We start from the raw sequence: 20,010 nt of genomic DNA on the forward strand, positions 1-20,010 counted from the left end.
TTTGTCATACAGTTGCGGATTGGAATGTCGGAAGAACAATCCTTCGTCCACCAGGATCAGAAACGATTCGAATGAAATCAAACCTGGGCGGTGCGAGGGTGTCAGATCTTATGAAGTCATGTTATATCCATGCACATACGCCGTATTCCTCGCATAAGCTTACAGGGCTTCGACGTACCCCTCATCTCGGCGTGTTCCTCCGTTGGTGACTTTTGCAAGTGGCGTGCGCAATTGGTTGAAGTATCAATATAGCATGAGAATTCGACCACCGTCCGGCATAGTGTACAAGTTGCTCTACACATAATCACACTAAACTTATTATTTCTAGTCCTTCCTCCCCATCTTTCGGCCAAAGCTCGCCCTCCATCAGCCCATGAAAGTAAGTAGGCGAAATATAACGGAAATCGCCTTCATTTCCAGTCGGTCGTAGTACGACTGGAGCGCTTGAGCCTGCTAGAAGCCATAGCTCATCGTTGTCCTGGCATGTACGATATGCTCGCCCAGTAAGACTGTTACTCGTAACGACAAATGCCCACTTTGTGGTCCGGTTAAACTCTGCTTGGATATCACGCGCAGTTGAAGCAGTAAAGTCCAAGTGTTGTTGTGGTCCGGCCAATGTCAGGTAGTTGACGAGGATGGTGACCGGGTCGGTCTCGGTTGTCTCAGAGTACTGTGCAACTGCCTCCGGTTCAATCTTGCGACAAGATGGATACATCATGAGGTCCTGCCATTTAGGTATAAAATGGTCGTAAGCAAAATTTTCAGCAAGGAAGTTCTTGCCAATGCTATGTTTCAATGCATCGGCATTGTTTGGAAGAGCGGAACAGAAGTGACACCATTGTCGGCAGAGCCGGATGAAGTCACGATACTGCCCCCAATCCCGCGAAGAGCCGCCATCCAGCTCGGAATCGCAAGCCACCGTTGTTTCCAAGTTGGCCACTCTTTTCCCCCTCACAAGTAACTTGTTGGCTGTAGTCTCGGGTGAAACATGAGCCTTCGCCCAGTTGCTTGCATACGGCCGTTGAAGATGAAAGATGGATTGCAATATGGACTCTCCAGGCTCCTGGTTCTCGCGTGATAGGCGTGAAAAGAGCTCAGGTACCCACGATTCGGTTCCAAGATAGCCCGTTGGTGGAAGGTCCAGTGTAATAAGATCGAGGCTGCGAGTGCCAGCTACCAGTGCTCTGGTAAAATCTTTAACCACTTTCTCGATAGGCTGAGAGTAGTCTGGATGCGGCACGCGGATACCCATCTTCTGCAATACTGAGTAAACGCCATATATCTTGTCGTGCGGCAACTTTGAGTCAAGGTCCCTTATCGACCTTATGAATCTCAGGCGCTTTTCCTCCCAGTCGTGCCAGTTTCTGTTCTTCATCGCCTTCAGATACCAGAAACGATCTCCGTTCCACTCAGGCCTTGAATAGTCTTTGAATTCACCTTTGAAATGTGCCAGTGTACGTGCATCGCTGCGAAAGCGAATCCGGTTGTTTGCCATGTGAGCGAACTCTGTGCCATGAGCAAGCCACCACCTTATAGGATCAAGTGGCGCCCAGCGTATCTGACCAGACCCGGATACGATCAAGCGTTTGCGTGCGAAGGCAAACTCCTAAGGACCCTGAAATGAGTACACGCCTCTTAACTTGCTCGGGGCCGGAAGACGTAGATTGACATACTTGCACAGTCCATACTCGCGAAAACCACGAATGGTCTGCAATCTTTTGAAGTAATGTCCCATACTCCTTACGCGCTATATCTGCGAGTTTGAATTAATACGAGTGCTGGGGAATAGCGTATCGACACGAGGCCTTACCGGCGGCGTCGGAAATTTCATGGACTGGGATCAAGGAGGAGTGGCGACAGCACAAAACCAGTGGAACATAGACCAAGAGCTTTGCGAAAATAGGAGCGAGCAACCGCAGATGATCTTTCAGCGACATGCTCAGCTCTTCAGGCCCGAGCCAAATCAGCACCGTCGAGGCGTTTTCGTAGATCCGGCCCATGGCTTTGACTTGGTGGTTCCGTTCTGCCTCTCTCGCCGGGGTCTGGTCAATGCAGATCGCATCGATCCACAAAGTGCGTCTGCGATACTGGCGGCGTAGCTGCACCAGTGCATCGTGGCAATTCGGAGTCACGAGCAGCTCGCGACCATTGCACAGGATGGGACGGCTGCCTTCCCTGTCTCCCCATACATAGGACAGAGCCTCGTATGTCGAGCGAGCCCTGCGGAGCTTTACCTGGCGGATCTTGCATCGCACAGGAGCGTTACGCTTCGTGGACGGGATGAGATCCACGAGACGAATGAAATCCGGGGATTGGAGCGGAACATGTTCGTATGGAACGGCCATGGTGCGATGCAAGAAAATGTCGGTGTTGGTTGCTGAAAGGCTTGGGAACACAAGCAATGTCAAGAGACCGATGGTCTGACGTGTTATTTGGGCCACTCGCCAGCCCAGTTGATTTGCTTATTCCTTGGCTAGCCCAATCAGCCAAAACTGCCTAGCCCTTTACTGGTACCCCTGATTTGCGGCTGAGCCGTGCATACATAGCCACTTGGCGTCCAAACCCCAGAGGCCCAATACTATCTAGGTACCTTTAGTCAATATTTAGGCCCCACTCCGTATGTACATCTTCTCTTGGGTCTCAAGCTGCTACCAAAGCCGCTGCCAAAACTGCTGCCCCAAGGAAACGTTCCACGCTTCCCGTCGCCGCAGGCATCGACACACCCGTCGACGTAGCAGTGACCACCGGTGACCTGGTAGTGGTAGGGGTAGGTCTTGGCCGAGCCGGAATGTCCCCTGCGCGAACGCATGCCACACTGGTCACTGTGAACTCGTGGTCGCCGCTTGGGTACGACTGCCGCATGTGCCAGACGATCGGCACCACAGCCTCCTGCATGGCCACGAGCGCCGACTTGTCCGCGGGATCATGGGTTTCGAGACCGTAGTAGGCCCAGAACGCATCCCACTCCAGCGAATCCTGTATGCCTGTGATTGTTTATATTAGAGCATTTGGTCAGGTGCCCCTCGAGGAAGCAGGAAATGAAATGGATGGTTGCGCCTTTGGGGGAGGGAGTAAGCAGGAAAAACTCACCACCGAACGTGACGGCCGAGTCGCTTCCCACGCACAAAGCGGAGGACCTCATAAGAGGCTCTTTTCTCCCGAGGGAATTTTCGCAGAACCGGTCAGTCTCTGACATCATACTGGAGATGCAATCGTCCGAGAGGAAGCTTCTGCAGTCGCCATAGTCATAACGTGTACGCTGCTGAGATTCGTCAAACAGGTGGTAGATAGTCGCGCATAAATACTTAATCACTAATCCATCTCCCCCTGATTCGAACTCGTCGTCATAGCTCGGCTGTTCGGGGCCGATGGGCTTCTGCTCCCCTCGCGGGTTCAAATCCTCGGCGTTCCTACCCAAACGATGGCGCCGGACTACCGTAGATGACAAGATGGTCTCATCCTGATCCCCGGGCGAGCGTTGAAGTGAAAGCGCCAGCGCCGAAGACACGTTCCCGCCGTATCCGGGACGGGGAATATCGGCGGCGGCGATGTTCACCCAGTACTCGGTGTTTCCGGCCTGGTTGAAGTTGTCGTGTACGACGCCGGGGTCGCCGAAGGCGGCGTCCCAGCCCTTTTCGTGGAAGTCGATACCTCCGGAGTAGGTGTAGCCATTAGCGGCTGCAAGGCGCACGTACAGCGCCAGGGCCAAACCCGGACACTTGATGGTGATTGGCAACATGACTGAGGGCCAAAGTATCTCTTTGGGGTCTCAGAGTCAACACTTTCATGCTCTTTAAGACATATCGGTAAGTCGTAAGAACTATAGACAGGCTGGATTACTCTTAAGGTCGAGAGGCTGGGCACCTAGATGATATGAGGTGGGAACAACAGATGACCACTTTATCTTACCACCATTGTGATGCCGCTACGTCGCTTACCAAAGCGAGCCAACCAGGGCTGAGCTTTTCCATGTAGCCAAGACAGCTAGTTTGCGTTACTCTTGGCATCTTTTCTTTTTCAAGGCCATGTCCAGCTGCGTAGGTAGAGTGTATTTATTGGCTGGACGACTGAGTATGTGGTACTTGATAAAATCGGTAATTACTACCTGACTAAGTTATGCCATTATTATTATTATTATAGATAACAGACAATATCCAACATGCGTTGATGGCAGTTGGTACAATACATGCATTCTTCGGTACAGCACATTGGACGGGCGTAGCACGCAGCCTATTATCACTTGAGCCAAATACCCCAGACGCCGCCTCACCGTCCTTGGAAATGCCATCCAGCCAAGCGCCGTTTTCAGACACGACCGGAGAATACAGCCAATCCTTCCCGAACAAAGAAAAAATCACCACCAGCATGATGAACTTGAAGGTCTGAAGACAACAGGTTGCGGGATAGCAACGAGCTTGTTGAACATGAGCTGTGCAATAACACCAATATTGCTTGCCGACGTGGAGTGGATTCGGATTCGCCGGCCTGGAACTTGCATTCATGCTTCTCGCCATCCTTACGGCTTTTCCATCTATTGCGTTATAGGAAGTGGGATTGGGTCCGTACAGAGCAGAGGAACATGCCTGGCGTGATTCTTTGATTTCTGCTGGGATGACTTGTCAACGAGCGGGAGTTGGAGTAAGACCGCCCACAAGGTGGTATTCCTCCCAAGTCGATACCTGACGCTCCCCCTCTGCTTGCCATCCCAGGACCACGACTACCAGTAGCGCCCTGTCAGAGGATCCGAGTAGGAGAAAGGTTATTGTTTATTGGACCGTAACCTCACTTCAAGCCCTTTTTACTTTTCCTCCACTGCCAAGACGACCTTGAGGCGCAACTGCCGTATATACGACTTCAAGTTTTTCTCGTACAAATCGCGATGCTCGTCAGTCCTATTCTGCGGGGTACGGACGGAAAACGACAAGGCCCCGTCGCTCAGACCGACGATGATTATAGATCCGTTCTTCAGGGGCTTCGAATTCTTCGAGTTTCTCTCTTCACTCGATGGCGATGTGCTGTCCTGCTGCTCTCCGCAATTCTTCCTTTTCGCGACGCCCGGAGAATGACGTTGTCGACCGAAGTCCCCACAGCCGAGCTATCCTGGACCACCGGCACGCCCGTCTCCTCGTCGAGGAAGATGCGGAAGTGTTCCAAGCCGACGTTGCAATCCTTCTTGACCGCTTTGCTGGTAAAGGGGACATCGCACTTCGGGCCGCGGCCGAACGTGAAGCCCCGAAGGGGGTCAACGAGCCCCGAGGAAAGCCGCAGCGCGATGGCGTGGGTGGCCCAGTGGTCGTCCTTCTGCAGCCGAGGGATGACGTGCTTGGACATCGAGTGCGGCCCTTCGGCCAGCCGGGCCACGCAGGGGCCGGCCTCGCCCAGTCGGGGGACGAGGTAGCAGATCACGTCGGGCGAGGAGATGGCGCGCCAGGCTGTGATGTCGATGAGCCTTGGCTGGTCCTGTGAGTTATTCCGACTGGATCCCGATGCCATCTTGCGACTCCTGGATCTTGCAATGCTGGTAATTTATTCCCTTAGGTATAGATGGTGCCTGCAAGGTGCGACGATCTGAAAAGCAATCACCGAACAGGGGACAATAATCGAGCAAACTTTGTAGTAGATAGAAGCGATGTAGGAGAGCTCAGATCTGCTGAAAAAGCCCAAATGCTTATGAACCTTTTGCTCTTCCTCCATCTCCGGAACTGCTCCTGATAAACTTTGGGTGTAACTCGTTTCTTAATGGATGTGGAACTGATTGATAGGGCTACCTGCTCAGATATACATTTGCCAATAATGGTTCATAGAGTAGTATATATTCAACATTTAAGTTAACATCCATCCTTGGTGTTCTCGTATACGACCAGTCCACACAGTGTAGCCAGTTGGGTTCTCAACTACCTCAGGCGCCTGGGTAGCAGGTCAAATACATTGCATTTGCATAGTGTTATAACTGCAGCCCGTCCAGCGCTCACCCAAGCAGAATTATATACCACATGGGTCCTACATAGATCGGTGGGTAGTTTTAGTTGTAGTTGCTTTTCTTCTTCTACTCCGTTTCAAATTCGACCCCCAATGGGGATTGATGGAGATGCGCCGACTGATGCACACTGAAAAGCCCGGCTAGGGAGGCGGTTGACCCCTGACCATTGTAGCTCTCCAATGCCGTTTGGTACTTAATGCATCAGTCATCGAATGACAGTGTCACCATAGTCATCAGCGTCATAATTTGATCAAGTGAAGATATCAGGCTCTGCATTCACATCTTTCGCTAATATGCTACATTCAACTGCTACGCGGGTGAATTAAAGGGTCTCAAGTATCAGCCGAGCGGCATCCTTCAGCTTGTACCGCGCAGCCTCCACGTCTTGCGCCGAAGGCGGCATGCCAGTCAGACTATTCGCCGTCGGCCTCATTGCGAGCCTGGCCTCGAGGGTATCTCGGGCGGACTGGGCAGCATTAATACAGGCAGTTGCCGAGTTGATCAAGCTGCGAAGCGCGTCAAACTCGCTGGATGGAGGGGCAAAGGTTGTGGTGGCATGGGCATAGCTAGCCGGGGCGGATCCAGCCGGTGGAGCTGTGTGTCCAGACGCATCTATCTCCATATGCTCTACGTTACCATTGCCAACTTCGGATTCCGAACCTGTGTCATCGTCATGGTCTATACCTTGGGGTAGGTCCGGGTCGAAGTGGAAGTTGCTTCCGGCGTCATCATCGCTTTCGTTGTTAAGCATTGTAGCAGGATGTCGCACAGCCTTGGAGTTACGAGGCTGACTTACATGAGCCAGGACAGCCTCCGGTTCGAAATCGGAGTCATCTGGATCACCGTCTTCGTTGTCAGCAAACGGAGGCTGGGAAGCAGGCACAGTAGTACGCTGTGTCGACCTCAGTGTTCTCCGCGCCGCATTTTGAAGTGCCGTGTCGGGGCTAACAGACTCTCCGTCAGCATCAGTATCGCCAGCATTGGCGTGACTATTGGGCTTGTGACTTGTTTGCTTTGCAGTGTCAGAAGCGGTAGTCGCGCCTATGGATCTTCTGCCACGGCCAGGACCTGGTGAGTCGGAAATTAGTTCTGGGTTCATTTCCGTCATGATCCTCATGGTCTGGTCTTTTCGTTTCTCAAGAACCTGCGGCTCGTTCATCTTGCGCTTGACCCATTCGGCGGGGTTGTCGAGACCTAGTTCCCGCGCATACTGGGTAAACTCCTTCTCTTGTTGGTTCTTGGCCTGGCGCTGCGCATTGTGGCGTGCATTCCTCTGCCGCGACGTGAGGTCGAGTTCTCGCAGCCCCCAGACTGTTTGCAGGCGGAGGATGGTTTTGGCGCCGTCCTTCAAGCTCATACCGCGGCCGGCCATGATCGTGGCAATCTCCTCGGGCGTAAGGCTCTGCTCCGACATGCGCGTGATCTCGGCCTTGCGACGCTGCTGGCGAATCTGGTTGTTGAGGCGCAAATGGTCAGGTTTGAGGGGCTTGGTCGACTTTCGAACGGCCTGTAAAACAGTCGCGGTCAGCGGCGTCTGGCTAGGCTAGGAATTGTGCGATTCCGTGGGACAAAGGGATAGAGCGTACTCGTTTGCGTAGACCCCATGTAATCCTCCAACGGCTTATGGTCTTGTCTGTAACCTGGACGCCGCGGGCGTTCAAGGCGGCGGATATCTGCTCGCAGCTCTCGCCATTGCGCGTTCGCTCTTCAACCTCGAGTCGGAATTCGTCGGCCTTGGTCCTCCGCTTGCTGCCGTTCGCCTCTTGAACTAGGATGGCATTGGTTCGCCCTGGCGCCGTTGGAGGCGCGCCATTGCTATCGGTCGCCGCTGGAGCAGTTGAATCGTGTGTTGGCGGCAACAGGGTCTGCGATTGAAGTTGTGGCTGCGTTTGCGCGTCGAAGGGTTGTGACGTCGTGAGTTGGTGGATTGGGTGGGTATAGTACTGGTTGGGATTAGTAGGATTGGCATCCATCGTTTTCGCGGGGTGTCGAAAGGAGCTTGGGGGTGGAACTCGCAAGATTATCTCACTGATGTCAGAGCGAGCTGGCGCTGAGGGTTGAAGTTGAGATAAACTCGAGCTTGGACCTGACTAAGCTGCGTGGTGTGGTGCGAACGCCACAGCCCCAGCCGTAGAAGGCCATACAGGGGGTGGCGCAGGCCTCAAGCTCAAACCCAACCGCACACCTGTGATGGAATTGCCAATGACTTATCGTTCATTTGAAACCTCTTGCCAAATCGTCTTAGTGACTGCTTTCGAGAGTTTCCTTCTGGCAGCAACATCTCTTTGAGATTTCAACATGCCTTTCAACACAAGCATTGAGGGCAGTTGGGGATGCCCTGTGAGCCCTCACACTTTCACTCTACCTAACATTTACCACTCATGAGTTCCAGTGAAAGATGTCCGAACTCGCCGAACTTCATATCAAGCAGCGACTTGAAAGATTCTATATATTGGTAGTTTATTATGGGACATGAACAGCTAACCTAGCGTGGAATCAGTCCAGCACGAGGGACCAGCTAGGGGTGGATATGCCATGTCATCTCGTCGAAGCCTCGATCTGATGGTGGCCTCCCTAGTAAGTAAGTAGTAATGGAAACACTCGCAACTGACAAGTAAAATAGGTCAGGTAGTGTCTGGATTCAGTAGCTTGCTGGCTTTAAGTCACAATGGCAGACCTAGAGCTGGCAGGCCTAGAGCCAAACAATGGGCACCGACTAGTTGTCCATCAATGGACGAAAGCTCTTGTCTGCGTATACTATTACTGTCATTTGGATAACAACGAATTGGACGACACTGCAAATCAGTAAAGCCTTATTGGCGGTGCAATAGTACTTCTTGGTATTCATTGGTGCGCCGAGTAATTTAATACGCAGGTCCAATCTGGCATAACCCCCGTTGGTGCACTTATACCATGAAAGGGTGAGGCATGATGACTGGGTTAACCTCTCTCGCCTATGCTGTATCCATGCGGCACGTATATTAGACGTTAACTGTAAGGTTTGTAAAGCGATATGTGGTATACTGAGGTAAGGCATCCTATCAGTAAAGTGCAAATGAAGTTGTCGCCGAGAGCACAGTGCTCATTTAGGGCAAGTAATCCACGGTTGAAGCACTTAGAGCTTCTTTCCAATACGCAACCGTCACCAGAACCCAGCCTGAGCCGACTAGCCACAACTCAGTAGATACGATCCAACATGTCTACTGCCGCCAATACTCTCAGTTTCGTTGCATACCCTCCCGGCATTATTGATGGAATCAGAACCAAGTTCGGCCCGTTCGTAGCCGGCTTCGCCGCGTCTTGGCTGCGAGCCTTTCTCGGCAGACACCGGCACAACCCTTTGGCAGCTATGTTCCTGACTACCTGCCTTTATATCCTGTATAACAGCGGCTTGCCCCTATTATACAGAGTCCCCGGAACCCTCGCCCGCCTCGTCCGTCTGTTCGTCCCGTCCCTCGCCCGTTTCTGCACCCCGTCGATCGCTGTGCGACAAACCGATGTCGTAGCCTCCGACATCATCAAATGGACCATGACGCATATCTTTCTCACCCGAAACCCCATGGCATTGATGGCTGGCTCGGAAAGGCCTTACTATATCCTCGGAAGCGGAAAGCGTCGCAATCGGTCGCTTATGACCAACTCCAACGATACCAAGTACTATCCCGACAAGCAGCCCGTTTGGTTCTTTCGCGGTTGGCGTCCCTTCGCGATCCACATGTCCAAATCCGCCTCCGGTTCGGGAAAGGAGGGTTTGGGAGAAGAGAGGCGCGGCTGCAAATCACCACTGTGGGATTTTCTTGTAAGCCCATCAAGAATTTCGTCGAGGAATGTCGCGCATGGGTCGCCGCCAGCGAACGCAATAACGGCCAGATACGAATTTTCATGACGTCGAAATACGACCGATTCGGCAGTGCTATTACGATGCCTATCCGACCCCTCGAGACGGTGTACCTGGATGAGCGAATGAAGCAAGGTCTTGTCGACGACATGGCCAAATACCTCAATCCGGAGGCAGAGCAATACTATATCAACAGAGGCATCCCCTACCGCAGAGGCTATCTCCTGCATGGACCGCCAGGTACGGGGAAAACCAGTCTCGTCAATGCTCTCGCCGGCCACTTCAATCTTCCTGTCTATATCGTCGACCTAGGCAGCATAAGCGACGACGTCGGCCTTCAGAGTATCTTCAAGTCCATTGCACCACGGTCAATTGTGCTCCTTGAGGTTCGTATTCATATTTCCCTAATACCTATCGGGGCTACTATGCTGCAATATCCCTGAGGGTGCAGGCCTTCCGGTCTTCGTGGTGATTATGGCGCAAGTATGATACACGGTTGGCCTGGATTGCAGCGTCGACGGTATTGAAGAGGGCAGGACCACCATTCGTATGGCATACGAGCATAGTAGCCTCATAGCTGCGGCTTACACAGGCTTTCAAAGTCCGCTAACAATTGCTATACTGGGAACTGACATTGCATCACAGGATATCGACGCAAATAAGTTTGCTTGTTCCCGTCGTGAAGAATGGCAGTCGGGTCCTCGTATTACACTCACAGGCTTGCTCAACGTCCTGGACGGCGTTGCCTCACCCTGGGGCCGTATTGTCATCATGACCACGAACCACGCCGAGAATCTTGACGCAGCCCTGAAGCGACCCGGTCGTGCGGATATGCACTTGTATATTGGACACATCACGCAACAGTGCGCCAAGACCATGTTTCTGCACCAGCTAGACGATCCGGACGGCACGATCGGCCAAATTGGAGAATCGGATAGCAACGACACGCTGCGGGAGATGGGCGAACAGTTCTCCCAGCAGATCCCCGAAGGATGTATCACCCCGGCAAAGCTAGGGAACTTTCTGCTTCAACATCGCAACGATCCTGCTGGTGCTTGCAGCAATATCGCTTCGTGGGTGACCGAGCAGATCCAAGCTGACAACGTCGAGGGTACGGAGGTATTGGAGTAGGGTATTGGACTATACAAACAGTATCCAAAATGGGCAGTATCCAAACCCTAAATTAGAAGCGGCGTGTAGATTGCGAATGCTTTAATGGAAATTTGTGATATCGTAAAGCAAGGGCTTGACTGCGTGTCTATGTGGCCATTCCGCCCCCATCGTTTTTATGTACTCTACGGAGAGCTACAGACCAGCAGAATTGTACAAGCCAGAATGCCATCTCGACCAGTCACTTACCGCGCTGGGTATATGAAACGTCTGAGACGGCTCGACGATCGCACTTACTCAATGTCGCGATAGGAAGAGGGCCGCTTTCCTGCCATCAAGGGAATTCTATATTCACTTCAGATTCCACACCCCTACCTATTTCATAGTACATTTACGTGGCACATTGCACCACTAGCAACGATGACAATGTTAGTTGTCGACGTCGAAGAGCGAGAGTTCCTTTGGGCTGCGGTCCTCTCCCTTCGTAGAGACGCAAGCGTTGATCGTTGCGGCGAAGCCCGAGTTTCTGGACCAGAACAACCACATCTACTACTACACTACGTGAGTCTGTCCATCCAGGGTTCAGAAGTCCACTTGGTAATATGAAACCTTTACATGCCAGGGACAAAGGGAGGCGAAATGTCAAAATGAATATGGGTTCGCTGATATTATCCAAGTTGTCGCTGTTCAGTCACATAATACTTTCTTTTTGAGTCGATATGTGTTGGGTTTGCTTGGTTTCGAGTCACTTGCTTCTGCTGGCCTGCGCTGGTATGAGTCGAGAAGCAAAAGAATAAAAAGAAAACCTTGTATCATTGGGCTTTAGTTGCCCTAGAACTCCGTGGTGCGCTTCGCTCATCATGGCAAATGCTGATCCTGACGTAAGTTGCACCCATTACATAAAGAGTCAGTGCGACTGCCGCCCTTGGTACGAAAGCGTCATCGAGTCTTGGTTGTTACTAGAGGGGAACACATGCAATTCAGCCATCAGGTGCGGAACGGATGCGGGTGCGGTCGCATTCATTTGCAAATCTCACTATTTAGCATGTCACACCACGACACTCTGTACGAGTTCAACATGCCTTACATCTGAAATCTCACAAACGAAGTCAAAGAACATAATCGTAAATTGACGTTGGTGCAACTGACCATGGTGGCGGTCTTCGGCAGAGAAGCTGATTGGCTGTGGGGCGTTCGTAGCCCTACAGCAAAGTTGAACAACCAAATTAGCTGAAGTGTAACGGTCAGTAGCCCGAAATCCATCCAATCTCGGGGTTGGTTCGTGGGTTTCAGGGTTAGACGTTGGGGGCAACGCCATAGTGGCCAGGGCAGAATGTCAGGGGGCTTTCTTTTTTGATTAGTGCCATATTGACATGCATTTTGAGATGTGCTGGGTGCCTTCATTCTGAGCCTTGCATCCATGGCTGACTTGGGCGTTGGAAGTCCAAAACCTGCATAACCAATCATCTCCAGCACCAACATCTGTTCTTGTGATCGAGCATGAGCTACCAAGCAGTCTGGTGATCTACCTACAATAACTGTCAGCAGCAGTGACTCGCATGTGTTGCATCTGTCGCACTCGAGCGAGTACACACTAAAGCAATGCAATGCCATTTGCTGAAGGAAGCTGAGCTAGCATTTAACCTTGTCCCTTGCAGCTGGCAGGCTGGCTGCTGAGGTCAGAGCGCCCCACCAGGTATTTTGGCATGCAGGCATGGACCTTCTCAGACCCCTGCCCAGAACCTGCCGAACCAAAACACACCTAACACCTAACCCTCTGCCCTCCAGCAAGCAGACGTGCATAGGGGACATGCCATTTTTAATCCAGGATTGGCAACGTGCAGCATGGTGATCTAAATCTAACGAGCATGACTGATCTCGACGCTACCCCGGAGGATGTGCACTTGACAGCCCAGATTGCCAGTGAATGCAGGGCGCCAACCTCGATCAACCAACGTCAAAACGGCCAACCAACTGTCAAAATGCAAACGAAGTGACGGGGTGCCTGCCAGCTCCCTTCTCACCCAACGTCGATAGATGCAAGTCCCGATGGCAGATGGTAGTCGCATGAAATTCAATGGTCTCTTGCATTCAATTGATTCTTTTCCAATTTCTCCTATTTAAGCAGGGTCTGCTTCCCACAAATCCGCACATCCCTTCCCTTCTCGACCCCATCAGCAACGCAACCTCCTCCACACAGACCCGGTGATCGAAGCTACCGCCAGTGACCACTGATCATCTAGCAGCCCCTGCTGTCACACATCCCCATAATATCGCCGTCGCACAAGCCACTCTAATCAAAACAATCTCAACAGGGGTTCTCGCCTACCAAGGTAAGTCAACCTCTTTGACGTCTTCGTTCCTTTCTTTTCAATTACCGCATCGTTCCCAGGCTTGATGTCTCAGAATCCAAACCACATAAATACTTAAGGTATTGACATTCTTTTGCAGATCCATACCACAACCACCACGCTCTTTCTCTGACACATTCTTGTCGCCCAAACTCAAGACTACCTCTTCTCAAGTCAACACCCATCTTCCTCATCAACCGCCAAGATGTTCAAGACCGTCCTCTTCATGTTCCTCAACCTCTTCAGCCTCGCCGTGCTCGGCCTCCCCGCCGGCGGCATGGCCGACCAATCCACCGAACGCGGCTTGAACCTGAACATCGGCGGCATCGTCTCGGCCGGCTTCGGCAGCCCCGGCGCCATGCTCACCCTCCACACCTCCTCGGACTGCTCCGGCGCCTCGCAGGGCTCATACTACGTGCTCAGCGGCCAGCCCATCTGGAACAACCCGTCGACCGGCACCCTCTCCATCTCGGTCGGCTCCAGCGCCGACAGCACCCAGATCAACTTCTTCAGCGGGAAGAACGCGTCCGGTAACAAGCTCGGCAGCACCACGGGCAACAACGTCTGCGCCAAGTTTGGTGCCGAGATCGACAGCGCCCAGCTCGTGGTCTAGAGTTGTGTGGCCATGAAGCACAAAGTGGGCGGGGAAGGCAAGGTTTCTGCCTAGTCTCCCACGCAAGGATCGACGATGGTTCGTTTGGTGGTGTGCATCGGAAAGCAATGGCATAACCACCCATGAGATTGAGTAAAGCACGGATAGAGAAATTTGCGATGTGTTACCTTCTTTTGTAATACGTACTTCGAGACGTTTCGGGTATTGCTGATACCCAACAAGAATACATTACATATTCTCTGACCAATACTGCCGGGCCATTTCGTAGCTCTTGACTGTACCCAAAGTGACATGTTAAATTTGATATGATGCTGGCGGATACTAAATGAATAAAAGCAGAGGGGGCTGTTTTCTAGCCGTCGAGGGGATATTTCACGTACAGATGACTTCCACCAACCAGTCCCGGTGGGGAGTGAGATACTTGGATATCCCGGCCTACATCGGCAGCTCTAGTAGTAACGGCATCTGCCCACTGCCACAACGTCATTCTTATAGAGTACCTCGTCGACGAAGAAGAGGTGACAGAAGAGATGGATGTACTCAACATCCGTAGATCCATGGCTATTGGGTCTTGTTTCGTGTATTTCATACCAGTCCCCAGGCTTCAGACTTTCAGCCTGCTTGTGTTCTGCTTTTTCCTTTATTTGTCAAAATATACTCCGAGGAAGCCAATCACAAAACCGCGCTCACTCACACCATCATTGGGCAGACACCATTTTCCGTCTCTGCAGCTCTGGTATGTTCGAGCGAGCTCCTCGGTGACGGCACTGGCTTCCAGGGCCGGGTGGCTAGTAGAACCCTGCCGGCCAGTCCATACTGCTAGGGACCAGCTTATCGGCCTGTGCCGACGCTATGCTAGTGTCTGGGGAATTGGGCCCCTGGGTCTACGGTACTGATGTGATTGGCTCGGGAGAAGGCGGCGGTGCAGAGTTATTAATAGGCAATAAATACCCTGGAGTCGGACCAAGTAAAGCGACAGGAGATTTGGGGCGGAAACTGCTCGTGGCCAATCAATTCCGGTTCGAATGCGAAGAAGGACGATGAGGCCGGTGGGGCAGTGAAATCCGGGTTATGCTGTTGGTTGCAGAGGGAGGCATGGTGCCTTGCAGATGTAGATAGCCAATCTCCGGACCACCGCTATACTGCGCTGAGCAGCCGGAGAAAGCTGTCCTGGCCGTTGCGCTGGAATGTCTGGGTACGACTCGTACGATCGGTCGTGCGGCTCCGCTTCTTGCTGCTTGCGGCATCCACCCTTGCCCAGGTTCCCCGCCGCCGCTTGGGCTCATCGTCGGGACTCGGGCCATCATTGGCTGGTCGGTCGTGTGCGAACTGACGGATAGACCAGGAATACGACATGGGCACGTTCCGATAACTTGAGCCTCTTGCGCGTTGTATCGCCCCTCTGCGGCTGTGATTCGTGGATGTTTCAGATACGAACATATTTCGTAGGCCATGGCGCCGAGAAAGACATGCTCACAAGCACGTGTTCCTCACTGACATGTGTGAACTAGCCGGCCAATCAAATTCCTTGGATCACTGCCGCTGCAGCAATTCTTTTCCCCAGCGTCGTCGATCGTCCATCTCTGAACTTCGGACGTACATATATGTCGGTATCTAGATTGCAGCTCTCGAATCTCACGAAACATACCTCCTTTTGATCCAAGAGCTCGGGAGCGTCTCCCGTGCCGCGGTTGACCCGCAACTTACTGCAATCGTACGAGCTAAATGAAAGCATCCCCATTATTAAATATTCTCGTTTTAGAACCGTAGCATTTGTGCAACCCTGCAAGCCCCTCCCGCTCAGTCAGCAACCGACTTCATGCCCAGACGGAGTATATATTGCCGCCTCACCATGTCCAACATTGCTCGCTTTACCACCCTAAGCACCCTTTTGCAGCAGCAATGGCATCCACCAGAGAAACCGTCCTAGACAGCATCCGGGATGCGGGACTCGGCGACGTCCTGCTCCTGCCCGAAAAGCCGCTGTACAAAATGCGCATCGACACCTACTGGTCCCTCGGCGCCCGCCTTCGGCCCTGGGCCATCGTGCAGCCACGCACGACCGCCGAGGTCTCGGCCGCCGTCAAGGCCATCGTCGCGGTCCCCGGCGTCCAGTTCGCGATCCGCAGCGGCGGCCACATGTGGTGGCCGGGCGCGAGCAACATCACCGACGGCGTCACCATCGACCTGGGCCGCCTGCGCGGGACGACGTACGACCCGACGACGAAACTCGCGTCCGTGCAGCCGGGCGCCAAGTGGAACGACGTCTACCCCGTCGTCGAGAAGGCGGGCACCATGGTCACGGGCGGCCGCGTCGGCGACGTCGGCGTGGGCGGGTACCTGACCGGCGGCGGGCTGTCGTTCCACAACTGCCGGACGGGGCTGGCGTGCGACTCGGTGGTGCGGTACGAGGTGGTGCTGGGCGACGGGCGCGTCGTCGAGGCGGACAGCGAGAACAACGCGGATCTCTACCGCGCGCTCAAGGGCGGCGGCAACAATTTCGGCGTCGTCACTCGTTTTGATCTCGAGACCTTCGACTCCAAGACGTGCTGGGGCGGGTTCGCCATGTACTCGGACGAGGCCGGGCCGGCCCTCCTCGCGGCGTACGGGGACTACATGCGCCATGCGTCCGAGGACCCGAGCGGGGCCTTTATGCTGTTTTGGACGTACGACTCGGCCCGAGACGAGGTATCGTGGATGACGGTTCTCATGGGTCTCGATGGCGATGCGGACGCGAAGATGTATCGGAAGACGCTGGAGGTGCCGTCTAACTTTGCACAGATGGGCTCGACTTCGATATACAAGATTGCGAGCTCCATCAAGGTGCCAAACGGGAAATTGTAAGTGCACATGTCTGTTATCTTATAGAATCGCCACTGACTGACGGTGACAGTACCGCCTGGCGGACCCTCTGCTACAAGTACGACGACCGCCTCGTCCAAAAGACTCACGAGCGCTCCGCGCAGCTCACGCAAACCGTCCGCGACCTCGCGCCGGCCGACGCCAAGTTCTCCCTCGGCTACGTGATCCAGCCCGTCCTCCGGAACATCGGGACGCAGTCCAAGTCCAAAGGCCTGGACACCGTGGGCCTGGGCGACGTGCCCCACGACTCGGTCATGTTCCTGATCATGGCCGAGTTCGACACGCCGGAGCTGCACGCGGCGGCGGCGCCGCACATCGAGACGGCCTTTAACGATATCGAGGCCGCAGCGGCGGAGCTGGACGCGGGGACGCGCTGGTTGTATTTGAATTATAGCGATCCGTCGCAGAACCCGCTGGCGAGCTATGGGCGGGAGGCGGTGGAGAGGTTGAAGGTGGTGTCGGCCAAGTATGATCCGGATGGGGTGTTTCAAAAGAGGGTCCCAGGTGGGTTCAAGGTATACAAGGCGTGAGAGTCATATTTGCAATAAATCTTGTTAGGGTGATGTTCATATTTGGTTCGTCATTTCAAAGGGTTGAGGGAAAACAAAACTAAAAAGATCACTTCTGGCCATCGATATATCATGCTTCATTAAATAGGTATGTTCTCCTCCCACTACTCCTAGTGTCAAGTAACACGGTCAAATTAGAATAGTATTCTGGATAGCCAACTTTTATACGGATATTATTCCCCGGATATGTACATCGCGTCTTCAATCTCGTTTCATCAACAGTCATAGCTTCGGTACATCAGCGAGGATGGGCGTTGATCCATCCCAGACAAACATCAGAGCGTAAACAGAAAGGTAATTAGCCGGTCCTACCATGCTGGTAACGGAAGTTGGTCGGCTTCACCACGTTCTTTTTGCAAGTAGGCGAAGCAGTCTGCCCCTCGAACAGACGAGCAACCCAGGCGCTGAAGTAAGCCTGACCAGCCTGGAACCCAGGCCCATGGCCGAGCTCTGGGACGAGGTACAGCTCGACGCTGGACTCGGGGTAAGCCTCGCAGGTCCTGTTGAAGTCCTTCTCGCAGTTCTCAGCATACGTCAACGAGTCGGCATCGCCCTGGACAATGAGCATGGGCGCGGCGAGCGGGTGCGGGCCGGCGCCGTTGTACTTGGTCTGCCACTCGAGGAACTGCGGGCTCGTGAGCCAGGTCGTGCTCTTGTACGTCTCGGCTGTGGTCATGTTGCCGAACAGCGCGGCGCCGGTGTCGAGGCAGCCCTGGTCGAGCAGCGGGAGCAGCCCCAAGGATCGCTCGGTCAGGATCTCCTCGAGCTTGAGCTCGGGGTAGATCTGCACCAGGTTCTGCAGGAGGTAGATCGAGACCGGGGCGCCGAGCGGGCCGCCGTTGGCGAGCTCGATGGAGCGGGGGATCAGCTCGGCGGGGCGGAGCGCGGGGGAGCCCGCGACGGCGCCGAGGAACTTGCCGGCCTTGAGGAGCTCCTCCTGGCCGGGCATGGCGAGGCGCTCGTTGGTGCGCCAGGCCGTCATGCCGCCCTCGCTGTGGCCCGCGACGACCCACTCGTCGGACAGGAGGCCGCCGAGGACCTTGCGCGCGGCCACGAGCGAGTACGCGACGTCGGCGGCGTGCATGTAGCCGGCCTCGTAGTGGAACCCGGCACGGATCTCGGTGCCCTGCCCCGCGTAGTCGGGCGCGACGACGGCGTAGCCCTGCGAGGCGAAGAAGAAGGGGCCGAGCCACTCGTAGTAGAGCTGCTGGTTGTTGCTGGGGGCGCACTGGCGGGCGCGCCCGGCCGTGCCGTGGGTCCAGGCGACGGTGTTGTAGACGCCGTTGCCCGCGGCGGGCGGCGCGATGGGCAGGAGGACGAAGGCGCTGGCGGGGATGGGCTTGCGGTCGACGTCCTCGGTCACGTAGAGGAAGCGCGAGAGCGACATGCCGCCGGGGATCTTGGTCCAGTTGGCGCCGAGCTGGGCCGCGCTCAGGTCCTGCCAGCTCAGGAGGTCGCCGGGCTTGGCGCCGGTGAAGTTGGCGGGCGTGTTGTAGAAGGGGTCGTCGGCGAAGTTGGGCGTCGCCCACATGGCGCGCTCGCCGGCCAAGGCGCCCTCGAAGGCGGCCATGCAGGCGGCATCGCAGGCTGGGTTAGGAGTGTCGGCGGAGGGTGCCAAGACGGCAGAAGCCGCCTGGGAGGCCCACAGGAAGGGGACGAGGAGAAGCATGGCAAAGGTCGGTTGGTGTAGCGAATGAGACCAGGAACCTGTGAGTTAGCAAATCATCTGAAAGTCGGTTTAGGTTCCCGACCCCTACATATATACATGCCATTGCCGCTGTTTTGTTTACTCTTCATGTCTCTACTAATGCCGCCTCTATGATCATTAATACCGGAAAGGGGGAGTGGAGCCGCAGACGAACATCCCGTTCGTCGCCCCCGCAGCTACGGTACCAGCCGCCGGATTTTCAACCTTCTGAATCATGTTCCCTGCGCCCCTGGGCTCATCATCGTGCATCTGGACCACGACGTGACTAAACTTTTTGCGTGGCGTGGGTAGGTTCGTTACGTACAGAAAACTAGCAACCCCTACTTATGCGGGAAGGAGTATAAGACACCAAGCTAGTAAGCTTATACGTTCTGCAGCGTATTGCCCAAATCGGGACACGATGTATTTGTCATACCCACACCGAACGGGAAGCCGAGGTAGTTGGGCAGAGCGCATCGGCAGATCATCATCTCGCAGATCCAAGGGAACCATGGGAACTAGGTGCGTCGGACCCTCTGCACTCCGGCGCCGAGCCCGGTTTTCTCTGTCGGGGTGGGGTCTCTTTCACCTACTTTAAAAGCCGCCAAGGTTTCCGCTCTTCGTTTCAATGAACATTCTGCTTTTGTTTCAGGCCTCGTATTGGAAACTTCGATTTAGCCGTGAAGGTAATGTTTGGTCGCGCAGCCTAAAGTCGACCCTACTCCAAGTCGTATTCTTGCTGCAGAGAGGTGCATCGCCTTATCTTAACGGGCTGGGGCAACTCTATTTGTCATCACCTGACAACTGGAAGCCTATGCCTGAGATTCAGGTCAACACGAGGACACCCGAAGCCTTAGGGCGATCAATCTGTCTGGTTGCAGTCGTGAAACGGGAAGCTAGTGGCTCATTGGAATTGACTTAGTGGTATACTCAATGTAACGTGCTGTTTGAAGCCAGTGGCACGGTTCCTTGAATAAGCGTTCTTGGAGTCAATACGACT

The 20,010-nt window shown here is 54.1% G+C and overlaps 9 protein-coding genes across 9 annotated transcripts; 2 read left to right on the top strand and 7 right to left on the bottom strand.

The window, feature by feature from the left end:
* Positions 1-304: 304 nt before the first annotated feature.
* PG997_002122 (heterokaryon incompatibility protein-domain-containing protein) lies at positions 305-2,345 on the bottom strand (the record flags this gene model as incomplete). The annotated part of the gene is made up of 3 exons (XM_066806437.1): positions 305-1,606; positions 1,674-1,747; positions 1,811-2,345. The coding sequence occupies 3 exons, from the start codon at positions 2,343-2,345 to the stop codon at positions 305-307; spliced, it is 1,911 nt and encodes a 636-aa protein (XP_066673733.1).
* A 295-nt stretch (positions 2,346-2,640) lies between these two features.
* Positions 2,641-3,739, bottom strand: PG997_002123 (uncharacterized protein; the record flags this gene model as incomplete). Its single annotated transcript, XM_066806438.1, has 2 exons — positions 2,641-2,984; positions 3,091-3,739. The coding sequence occupies 2 exons, from the start codon at positions 3,737-3,739 to the stop codon at positions 2,641-2,643; spliced, it is 993 nt and encodes a 330-aa protein (XP_066673734.1).
* Positions 3,740-4,965: 1,226 nt separating this feature from the next.
* PG997_002124 (uncharacterized protein) lies at positions 4,966-5,493 on the bottom strand (the record flags this gene model as incomplete). Its single annotated transcript, XM_066806439.1, has 1 exon — positions 4,966-5,493. The coding sequence occupies one exon, from the start codon at positions 5,491-5,493 to the stop codon at positions 4,966-4,968; it is 528 nt and encodes a 175-aa protein (XP_066673735.1).
* Positions 5,494-6,302: 809 nt separating this feature from the next.
* PG997_002125 (uncharacterized protein) lies at positions 6,303-7,953 on the bottom strand (the record flags this gene model as incomplete). Its single annotated transcript, XM_066806440.1, has 2 exons — positions 6,303-7,523; positions 7,567-7,953. 2 exons carry the CDS (start codon positions 7,951-7,953, stop codon positions 6,303-6,305), a joined length of 1,608 nt encoding a protein of 535 aa, XP_066673736.1.
* A 1,223-nt stretch (positions 7,954-9,176) lies between these two features.
* On the top strand, positions 9,177-10,949 carry PG997_002126 (P-loop containing nucleoside triphosphate hydrolase protein; the record flags this gene model as incomplete). The annotated part of the gene is made up of 3 exons (XM_066806441.1): positions 9,177-9,779; positions 9,851-10,204; positions 10,464-10,949. 3 exons carry the CDS (start codon positions 9,177-9,179, stop codon positions 10,947-10,949), a joined length of 1,443 nt encoding a protein of 480 aa, XP_066673737.1.
* A 2,523-nt stretch (positions 10,950-13,472) lies between these two features.
* PG997_002127 (uncharacterized protein) lies at positions 13,473-14,006 on the bottom strand (the record flags this gene model as incomplete). The annotated part of the gene is made up of 2 exons (XM_066806442.1): positions 13,473-13,646; positions 13,692-14,006. 2 exons carry the CDS (start codon positions 14,004-14,006, stop codon positions 13,473-13,475), a joined length of 489 nt encoding a protein of 162 aa, XP_066673738.1.
* A 1,023-nt stretch (positions 14,007-15,029) lies between these two features.
* On the bottom strand, positions 15,030-15,248 carry PG997_002128 (uncharacterized protein; the record flags this gene model as incomplete). The annotated part of the gene is made up of 1 exon (XM_066806443.1): positions 15,030-15,248. The coding sequence occupies one exon, from the start codon at positions 15,246-15,248 to the stop codon at positions 15,030-15,032; it is 219 nt and encodes a 72-aa protein (XP_066673739.1).
* A 546-nt stretch (positions 15,249-15,794) lies between these two features.
* Positions 15,795-17,284, top strand: PG997_002129 (uncharacterized protein; the record flags this gene model as incomplete). The annotated part of the gene is made up of 2 exons (XM_066806444.1): positions 15,795-16,732; positions 16,786-17,284. 2 exons carry the CDS (start codon positions 15,795-15,797, stop codon positions 17,282-17,284), a joined length of 1,437 nt encoding a protein of 478 aa, XP_066673740.1.
* Positions 17,285-17,621: 337 nt separating this feature from the next.
* PG997_002130 (uncharacterized protein) lies at positions 17,622-18,992 on the bottom strand (the record flags this gene model as incomplete). The annotated part of the gene is made up of 1 exon (XM_066806445.1): positions 17,622-18,992. One exon carries the CDS (start codon positions 18,990-18,992, stop codon positions 17,622-17,624), a length of 1,371 nt encoding a protein of 456 aa, XP_066673741.1.
* Between the last annotated feature and the right edge of the window lie 1,018 nt (positions 18,993-20,010).

The sequence above is a fragment of the Apiospora hydei genome (assembly GCF_038363865.1).
Source record: "Apiospora hydei strain CBS 114990 chromosome Unknown utg000003l_segment0_segment0, whole genome shotgun sequence".
NCBI classification, from domain to species: Eukaryota; Fungi; Ascomycota; class Sordariomycetes; order Amphisphaeriales; family Apiosporaceae; genus Apiospora; species Apiospora hydei.